This window comes from Saimiri boliviensis, chromosome 12 (assembly GCF_048565385.1).
Source record: "Saimiri boliviensis isolate mSaiBol1 chromosome 12, mSaiBol1.pri, whole genome shotgun sequence".
NCBI lineage: Eukaryota > Metazoa > Chordata > Mammalia > Primates > Cebidae > Saimiri > Saimiri boliviensis.
In genome coordinates, this window is record NC_133460.1 from 72603828 (window position 1) to 72614561 (window position 10734).

The 10734-nt window shown below is 41.1% G+C and overlaps 1 protein-coding gene across 3 annotated transcripts in view; it reads left to right on the plus strand.

Annotated features, from left to right (window-relative positions):
• Positions 1–10734, plus strand: part of PAPSS2 (3'-phosphoadenosine 5'-phosphosulfate synthase 2) — a 254574-nt gene that overhangs the window by 231351 nt on the left and 12489 nt on the right. For all 3 annotated transcript variants that reach the window (XM_074382526.1, XM_074382527.1, XM_074382528.1), the window contains 3 exons: positions 6705–6840; positions 8646–8914; positions 10276–10505. In XM_074382526.1, coding sequence (XP_074238627.1) covers positions 6705–6840; positions 8646–8914; positions 10276–10505 — 635 coding nt within the window. The remainder of the gene's footprint in view (positions 1–6704; positions 6841–8645; positions 8915–10275; positions 10506–10734) is intronic.

A 10734-nucleotide genomic window follows, 5' to 3' on the forward strand; every position in this document is an offset into this window, starting at 1 on the left:
GACTATCTTGGCCAACATGGTGAAACCCCGTCTCTACTAAAAATAATAATAATAATACAAAAAAGATACAATTTACTGCAAAGCCTCTTGCCACCACCAGCCAACATATTCCCTCCTCCAGTCCTTCTAGAGCTGCTCATTCAATCATGCTGTCTCTGACTTTTACACGTACTCATCATTCAGCCTGGTACACTGTTTCTTCCACCTCGGCCTCTGCACCTTATTACCGCCTTTCAAAAGTCAGCCCCGACTCCCATGACATGTAAGCATGACTGAGTGCCCCTTCTTTGTCCTTCCAGAGTAATTTGGACTTTCCCTGTTCATACCTGTGACAGGTGAAGCTGAAATGTCAACATGGGGGCCACTGATGAGAGGCAGTGGGTGCAGTGGGAAGAATAATATGGTTTGCAGAAGTCTGAGATTTTGGGTCCTGGTTTTGGTAAGAAAGCTCTGTGCACTTGAACTCAGCCACTTCCCCCCTGTAAAACTGCCTTGTTTTCTGAAATGAGAACATTTAAATCTACATTATCTACAGGTTCCTTAAAGCCCCAGGTTGTATGACTATGACTGATATCAGAGAAATGAATGTGCATATATATATATACACACACACACACACGAGAATATATGTGTGTGTGTGTGTGTGTGTGTGTGTGTGTGTGTATTCTCCTCTTGTATGCCTTAGTTTTTCTTCTCTTTGATTCTATTCTGTTCTCTGCCCGCTTTCCTCATGACCTTATCTTCCTGAACTCCTGAACTCATCATTTCTTTCCTTCTTTCTGGTTTCTTTCCCTTCTCTCTTCTCCCCTTTTGCATTCTTTTTCACCTTCCCTCAGCTGCTCCTGCCTTTCCAATTAGTGCATTCCCTCATCTTCTCCAGATTGTTCGTTTTGAGTCTTCCTCTCCTTGGCCTCTTCGAGCCTATTCCTCATAGCTTTCTTAGTCTTCACCCTAGTGGTTGAGCTCACCCTCTCCTTTTTGCATTCTTGTCATGTGTGATTCCTAGCGCAATTCCCTATTTGCTACTTCACCAGGGTTCTGAAGCCTGACCCTGGTTCCTTTTGGTGCACAGTTCTGCAAATTCTCTAGCCATGGCTCCCCTGCTTTCTTTGGCAGGAAGGGTGGAGGGACGGGAACTTCTAGGCCACAAAGCCCTGGGAAATTAAGCAGAGCCCCTGGATCTCCCTTCCTGACAGCCGGACAGAGCTCTGGCAATAGCTGGACCACCTTGGGGATAGAGATGCTCTTTGTCCCTTCCCATCACAGAAATGCCAAATGCATAATTTTAACATTTCTCTTCACACAGACAGGTTTTTAGGCTGGGCGGTGGATGAATTTGGTTTGATGCCCTCTTCCTCAATAGATAGAGCAATATAGGGTGGACCCCTAGTGTCCAGAATAAATTACTGCATCCTCAGGGGGTTGGGGGTCAACTCTCAAAATTGTGTTGATAGTCCAACTCTAAGCAATGAGGAGAAAGTATATGTATAGGTATGGGCATTTGAAACTATTCTCGTTGACTGAACACAGAGTTTAGAAAAGAAGCCATGAAAACACAACCAAATACCTTGCATAATTACCTTCTGTCTACCCTCAGTGCTGAGGGTTTCTCAGCCTCAGCACTGTTGACATTTTGGACTAGATAATTCATCAAGAGGGCAGTTCTGTGCAATGCAGGATATTTAGTAGCATCCCTAGCTTCTGTACACTAGATGCCAGTAGCATTACAGTTGTCACAATTAAAATTATCTTCGTATATTGTAAAATATGGCCAGGAATGACTAAATCAGCCTCTGTTTAGAACCACTGCTCTATCCCAATCCCCCACTCCCTGAAACTTTCTGGAATGCAGGTCATGGTAAGCCCCAGTATCTGGGCATAACAGGGACTGTGAACGAGGTCCACCACCACTATCTTCATGTCTTCCTACTAGGCATTTCAAATCAGCTTTCTCTCACTCATTCTGGCCTCCCTCTTCTCTGCTAACATTTCAGGTAACCAAGTTGTCTTTGTACAGTGGTGAAAGGTATATGGGGTTTGATCAGGGGAAGGATTGTAAAATCATTTTATGTTTGACTGAGGAGTAAGACTGTAAGTATTTGTATCGGTGACTCAGGAGAGACACAGCTTTGTAATTGATTATAATTCAATAACAGATGGAATATATTTAAACTTATAGAAAACAAAGGTTGTCATGTTTTTCTTTTTCATTAGTTTGACCATTCTTCAACCCTGGCTCACTCCTAACATTTGTGGGCCCAGAGCAAGAATACAAATGGAGATCCATGCATGATATTTAAAAATTACATGTATAACTAACAAACTGCTAAATAAAATATGTTCGATCCTTCTAATTTGACAACTCTGCCTTGATCACAAACTGGAAAGCCGGGTTCAAATTTAGACTTCTGGGTTCTGCATCAGAATATGGTAGTGTGTGGAGAGTTGACCCTTGGCCTTTCACCAACTCTCCCTTCTTCTGTTATGCCTGGCCTCCTCCTGTGCTGTGTGGGTCCGCTGGATTGATTGTGGGCACCCCAGGCTGCATGCCTGAGCTCTATCCACAACCTCTGCTAGACCCTCCCTGCTTAGCCCACCCTCAGAACTAGGGCTGTTCTAAGTGTGCGTGGTCCATCCTGGAAAGACAGGTTGGGAGATAAAGCTCTCCCAGGCCCTAGCAGCAAGCTCAGAGTTGATTGGGCAGGGAATTCCAGAGTCCTGGATACCTCGATTACGATAAAAAGAGTAGGTAATAATTCTGGGTGCATCTTCCTACCAAGTGTCTCCTTGCCTTTATGGGATGGACAAAACCAAAGGGGGCCAGAGTTGGGACATCTAATGTGTGGGATACTATGAAGGTGGTTCTTCTAGAGGTCTCCAGGTGCTCTTCACACCCACCTTTCTCTGAAGTCACATTTTCAGCTGAGACTGGGAGCAGAAAAGTGCAAGTATTGCTAGTAACCTCAGCAAGATCCTCAGTGAGTTAAAAAATGATTCTTTTTTTAAAAAAAAAAGAAAGAAAGAAATTTAGGGTAAAAAACAGCATATAACATTTATCATATTAAACATTTTTAAGTATGCAACTCAGTAATATTAAGTATATTCACATTGCTGTGAACCAGATCTTCAGAACTTTGTCATCTTGCAAAATGGAAGCTCTACACCCATTAAACAACTTCCCTGGCTAGGCATGGTGGTTCATACTTGTAATCCCAACACTTTGGAAGGCCAAAGTAGGAGGACTGCTTGAGCTGAGGAGTTTGAGACTTACGTGGTTATCATAGTGAGACCCTGGCTCTGCAAAAAAAATTTTTAATTAGCCAGGTGTGGTGGCATGCTTAAGAGTCTCATCTACTTAGGAGATTGAGGTGGGAGAACTGCTTAAGCCCAGGAGGTAGAGGCTGCAATGATCTACTGAACGTCAGCCTGGGTGACAGAGTGAGAATTGTCTGAAACAGAAACAACTCCCCTCTTCTTCCTTCCTCCAGTCCCTGGCAACTACCATTCCACTCTCTTTCTCTATGAATTCGACTACTTTAGATACCTCACATAAGTGGAATCATGTAATATTTGCCTTTTGTGATTGGCTTATTTCCCTTAGCATAATGTCCTCAAGGTTCAGCCATGTTATAGCATGTGACAAGATTTCCTTCTTTTTTTTTTTTTAACAAACAGATGTTCAGTGTTTTCTCAGATTTCCTTCATTTTAAAGGATGAATGATATTCCCTTGTATGTATATATCACATTTTATTTACCCATTCATTTGGGTTGCTTCTGCCTCTTGGCTATTTGAATAATGCTATGAACATGAGTATGCATATATTCCTTCAACACCCTTTCATTTCCTTTGAATATATACCCATAAGTAGGATTGCTAGATCATATGGTAGTTCCATTTTTAATTCATTGAGGAAACTCCATACTGTTTTCCATAGTGGTTGTACCATTTACGATCCCACTAACAGTGTACAAGGGTTCCAATTTTTATTTTTCTACATTCTCACCAACTTTTTTCTTTGTGTAATTTTTTCTTTTCATGTGTATGTGTGTAAGACAGGGTCTCTCTGTCACCCAAGCTGAAATGCAGTGACACAGTCATGGCTCACTGCAACCTCAACCTTCCCGGGCTCAGGTGATCCTCCCACCTCAGGCTCTCCGGTAGCTGGGAATACAGGCATGCACCACCACACCTAGCTAATTTTTATGTTTTGCAGAGATGGGATTTCACCATGTTGCCAGGCGGGTCTCAAACTCCTGGGCTTAAGCAACCCATCCACCTTGGCTCATGCTGGGATCACAGGCATGAGCGACTGTGCCCAGCAATTTTCTGTTTTTTAACAGTAGCCATCCTAATGTTTGGGAGGTGGTATCTCATTGTGGTTTTGATTTGCATTTCTCATGATTAATAATGCTGAGCATCTTACATGCTTTTGGCCATTTGTAGATCATCTCAAGGCATGTATATTGAAGTCTTTTCTCCATTTCTTAATTGGGTTAATTTTTTTGTCATTGAGTTGTAGGAGTTCTTTATATAGTCTATATATTAACACCTATCAGATAATACGATTTTCAAATATTTTCTCACTTTCTATAGGTTGCCTTTTCACTCTGTTATATTCTTTGATGCACATACATTTGAAATAGTTCCAATTTATTTTTGCTTTTGTAGCCCATGTTTTTGATGTCATGTCTAAGAAATCATTTCCAACTCTAATAAAGCTTTTTCCCTTATATTTTTTTGTAAGAGTTTAATAGTTTACATCTTACTTTCAGGTCTTTCATCCATTTTGAGTTAAATTTTGTATATGGTGTAAGATAAAGGTCCAACCTCATTCCTTTGCATGTGGATATCCAGTTTTCCCAATATTATTTGTTGAAGATACTGTCCTTTCCCCCACTGAGTAGTCCTGGTACCCTCATCAAAGATTATTTGAAAAAATAGGGTTTTAGTGACTAGTCTATGTTTAGCCTAAACGTGGATTTGTCTACTTTTTTGCTGCTCTTTGGAGATTTTCTTTTGTTTTAAAATCAGATATAATTAAAGAAGGCTGCTTCTTTTGAGAATATCCATAGAAGTTGCGTTCAATAATAATTAACTGGTAGAAAACAACTTGTCTGATTTAACCTCAGGGCCTCTAATTTAGGTCCTTATTGAAAATAGTCTAAGATACATCAGACTGTATTAGGAATGTGCTAGCAGCAGTTCTCAAGTATGGTTTACAAAATCCTGAGGGTCCCTAAGACCTTCCTAGAGAATCCCCAAGCTCAAAACTGTGTTCATAATACTAGGACATTCTTTGCCTTTTTCTCCGTGTTGGCATTTGAATTGCTGGTACAAAAGCAATAGTGGCTAAAACTGCTGGCACTTCAGACTTGAGACAGTGACAGCTATCATCCCCATGCAGTTGCAGTAAAAGCAATGCTAGCTTCACCTAAGAGTGTTCTTGATGAAGCTGTAAAAATGATTATTAAATCTTGGCCTTTGAGTCTGTGTCTTTTGGACATTCCATTACAAAAGAGGAAGTACACATTAAAGTACTTCTGCTAACCTACCAACATGCAGTGGTTGTCTTAAGGAAAAGTACTTGTATGATGCTTCGTGCTACAAGCAAAACGAGCCACTATTTTTTTTCATGGATCACCAGGTTTACTTGAAAGAATGAGTGATAAACTATGGTTATTGAGATGTGAATATTTGGTAAATATTTTTCAAAATGAACAAAGTGAACCTGTTAATTCAAGGAAAACAGCTGAGAGTATTCATTGCCAATGATAAATCTTGAGGTTTCAGGCAAAAGATTTCTGGGAAATTTTTATTTGCCACCGTAAGCTTGGCAGCTTCTCAGTACTAAGAAAACTTTTTGATGAAATTGGTAGTAATAGTAACAAATGTGTGTGTTTAAAAATCTTGTAATGAAATATGTCAACATTTGGAATACTTACAGACTCAGTGAACTAATAGTTTCTAACTGGTCAATATATAACATTTCAGAATAATTCATGGGTGAATCATTCATCCAAAGCACAATGAATTTTTAATGTAACCACATATGAAAAGTTCATTAATATGGCTTCAGATTCTACAGTGCAACTTACCTTTAAGATAACATGCTTGTTGAGTTTTGGTGTAGTATCAAATAAAAATATCCATAATTGTGCAGAAAGACTATCCATATCCTCTTCCCTTTTCCAGCTACCTACCTGTAGCTGGACTTTCTTTTTATACTTCAGCCAAAACAATGTATTACTACAGATTAAACATAGATGTAGATATGAGAATCCAGCTGTCTTCTATTAAGTCAGACATTAAAAAGATTGCATATATGTAAACCAGTATCATACTTCCTACATTTGAGGAGGAAAATGTTTATTTTTCACTAAAAATGTTACATTAACATGCAATAGGTTTATTAACATTAGCTTTAGATGGATTAATAAATATTTTTAAAGGTTCTTGGTTTAAATTTATAATATGAGCTATAACCCACAAAAATGAAAGCTTGTGGTGGGGGGTCCTGAGTAATTTTTTAAGAGCATAAAGGGCTCTAGAGACTAAAAAGTTTGAGAAATACTGTGCCAGAAATGCTGAAGAACTGAAGGCAGTTCTTTAACTGTAACCCAAAATGGTCTAAAAGGAGAAAATTTTTCAGATAAAATAAACATCACTATTAATCATTAGCAATCATAATAATGTTCTTTCTAGATGGTGATGGAAAGTGGGGACTGGCTGGTTGGTGGAGACCTTCAGGTGCTGGAGAGAATAAGGTGGAATGATGGGCTGGACCAATACCGTCTGACACCTCTGGAGCTCAAACAGAAATGCAAAGAAATGAATGCCGGTATGTAAGCTAGCCCTAGTGCATTTTATTTATTTCTTTTTATTTTTTTGAGATGGAGTCTTGCTTTGTCACCCAGGCTGGAGTGCAATGGCACAATCTTGGCTCACTGCAACCTCTGCCTCTCAGGTTCAAGCAATTCTCCTGCCTCAGCCTCCCAAGTAGCTTGGATTATAGGCATGCGCCACCATGCCCGGTTAATTTTTGTATTTTTAGTAGAAACATGATTTAAACATGTTGCTCAGGCTGGTCTTGAACTCCTCACCTCAGGTGATCCACCCACCTTGGCCTCCCAAAGTGCTGGGATTACAGGCATGAGGCGGGTGAATCACAAGATCAAGAGATCGAGACCATCCTGGCCAATATGGTGAAACGTCTTCTCTACTAAAAAATACAAAAATTAGCCGGGCAAAGGGGGCAGGGTGCCTGTAGACCCAGCTACTCAGGAGGCTGAGGCAGGAAAATCTCCTGAACCCAGGAGGCGGAGATTGCAGTGAGCCAAGATAACTCCACTGCACTCCAGCCTGGCTACAGGGAGAGACTTCATCTCAAACAAACAAACAAACAAACCTGAAAACATCTTCTATTGGCATGTCTATAATATAGAAAGTTTTATAAAGTTGTACTACATCCGTATGTTAGAACACTATTCAACAAACAGTTCAAAATATTCACTGATACAGAAAGATACCTAAAGCATATTTATTAAGTTAAAAAACAAATTGCAGAACAATATGTAGAGCATAATCATATTTTAGAAAACAGTATCATCATAATTCCAAAATCCCTAACCTAATTCTGTGGGTAGAAGCAGAAAAGTCTCTGACAGCACATGCCCCACACTGCAGATTACAGTGGCTACTTCCAGGGGATGGAGTTTGGACTAAGAGAGTTTTACTCTTTATTGCATATATTTTTAAAGAGGGAGAAAAAGTAATAATAGGATTATTGGTTATTTTTATATTCTATTTTGGGCTTTTCTATATTTCTCAAGTTTTTCATATCATAGACATAAAAGTTATTTCATTACCAGAAAAAAAAAATTAAGGCTCTCAGGAGTCCATCACTAAGTGGAGTAGTTTCGGGGATTTCTTTAAAGTGAAGGGGAAATTTTTTTCTATCTTTAGATTGTTGCCCCTTGTACAGGCCCCAGAAAACATTCCTCACAATTATTCATCTCCCTCCAGGCTCCCTAGTAGAAGAGGAATAATTAACACTGGCTCTGCCTGAGCCTTGTGTACAGGAAAGGTCCTGGCAACAAATGTTTTCATTCCTGAGTTAGGTTCTCCCTAAAAAGCTTGCTGCCTCTGCATCTCATCCCTCTCTCGGCAATCTGGTGTTGGTTAGTGGTAGATGAGCACCTTAAAGACCCAGGGGCATTCTGCAGCTGATTTATCAAAAGCCAGTGGATAGGCTTGGTGTGGTGGCTCACACCTGTAATCCCAACACTTCGGGAGGCTAAGGCAGGCAGATCACCTGAGTTCAAGAGTTCGAGACCAGTCTGGCCAACATGGTGAAACCCTGACTACTGAAAATACAAAAATTAGTTGGGTGTGATGGTGCATGCCTGTAATCCCAACTACTCAGGAGGCTGAGACAGGAGAATTGCTTGAATTCAGGAGGCGGAGGTTGCAGTGACCCAAGGTCACCCCAGTCTGGGCGACAAAGTAAGACTCTGTATCAAAAAATAAAAAGCCAGTAGATAGCAAATGCACTGAACAATAAACACAGCTGTGTCCTTCCTGTTCTTGTGGAGAAATGATGCCATGTGTTTCTGTGACCATGGCTCTTCTGCTTTCCTCTCCCAGATGCAGTGTTTGCATTCCAGTTGCGCAATCCTGTCCACAATGGCCATGCACTGTTGATGCAGGACACTCGCCGCAGGCTCCTGGAAAGGGGCTACAAGCACCCGGTCCTCCTGCTGCACCCTCTGGGCGGCTGGACCAAGGATGACGATGTGCCTCTGGACTGGAGGATGAAGCAGCATGCGGCTGTGCTCGAGGAAGGGGTCCTGGATCCTGAGTCAACCATTGTTGCCATCTTTCCATCTCCCATGTTATATGCTGGCCCCACAGAGGTGAGCAATTCTCAGAGCTGGGCTTTGGGACTCAGGAATGCAGACTCAAACTTTACTTAGACTGGTAAATGAGTCTCTGGGATCCTTTCTGCTTCCACATGAGCACATTTTGGAATGTTCTGGTCTCTTATCAAACTTAATTTTGTTTCCACTTAGTATTTGAAAAATGCTAGAAACATCAAATCAAGCCTATTATACATTGCCTTTGAGAATATGGAAGTTGCCAGGTGAATGATGTGGCTAATGAAACTTAACTGGGTTATAGGACAAGTTGTGTCTCAATTTCATTTATTTTTATTTTTATTTTTTATTCTTTTTGAGACGGAGTTTCGCTCATTACCCAGGCTGGAGTGCAATGGCGCAATCTCGGCTCACCACAACCTCCCCCTCCTGGGTTCAAGCAATTCTCCTGCCTCAGCCTCCTGAGTAGCTGGGATTACAGGCACGCGCCACCATGCCCAGCTAATTTTTTATATTTTTAGTAGAGACGGGGTTTCACCATGTTGACCAGGATGGTCTCGATCTCTCGACCTCGTGATCCACCTGCCTCGGCCTCCCAAAGTGCTGGGATTAAAGGCTTGAGCCACCGCGCCCGGCCCTGATATTCAATTTCAGAAGTTCCAGTTCCTCACTATGCCCTGTGAGCTTCATTAGAAGGGAGACGGTATCTTTAAAAGATAAATGTCACCCTTTTATCATAACACAGTGAGCTCATCAAACAGAGATTTTCTTTGTCACACTGCACCACCAGTGTAGTGGATTTGAACAAGTTTGCCGCAAGTATGATGAATAGAAAGGGTCTCAACCCTTTGGAATGCCCCAAACTGAGTTTAATGAATTAATTCTCTTCAATTAGATCAAAGTTCCAGGCCCCTAGCTCTCCTCTCTATCCTTTGTATTGCTATCTGAGCTTTAAAGAGGGCAAGTGTTACGCTGAACTAGAAGCAGCTCCATGTGAAAGGTAATTAGTTCATTAATGGCAGTCAGATGAGATACTGGAGTTTGTAATTTCCTTTAAACTGCGATTTATTCTGAATAGTGAAGCACTGGAAAGTAAACTCCACATAGTTCTGTAGAATAGTAAGATTTGAGTGTTCTTGGCCTGCCAGCGTGTTTGGAGAAGAGATGAAGAAATACAACCTTGAGTTATGAGGGAGGAGTCCTATCTATCTTTCTATCCTACCTAATATAACAAAACACGAAGAGTGCTTGGGAGTCTTAAAACCTCAGTGATTTTCTTGCAATTCTTAGTTGACTCACATTGCTGAATTACTTTTAAAGCAGAATAAAGGTGTCTCCATAAATTATGACTCAGAGTTGACCCACGATAACCAGCATGTCCCTAATGTGACATTTCCTAGGTCCAGTGGCACTGCAGGTCCCGGATGATTGCAGGGGCCAATTTCTATATTGTGGGCAGGGACCCTGCAGGAATGCCCCATCCTGAAACCAAGAAGGACCTGTATGAACCCACTCACGGGGGCAAGGTCTTGAGCATGGCCCCTGGCCTCACCTCTGTGGAAATCATTCCATTCCGAGTGGCTGCCTACAACAAAGCCAAAAAAGCCATGGACTTCTATGATCCAGCAAGGTAGGTTTTCAGAGTAAAATTATTTTATCAACATCTGTACAACAGGAATGAACAAGCAGAATTTGGGCCCTTTGAAAAACTTCCCAGTGCATTGCCACATGCTCCCAAATGGAATGAGTCTCTTGAGAGTCAAGAGGTGGTGTTATACATTTTATGTCCCCTAAAGTTATAGTACAGTCTTATGGTAGATGGTCCATAAATATTTCTCTTCTAACATGTATTCTTAATC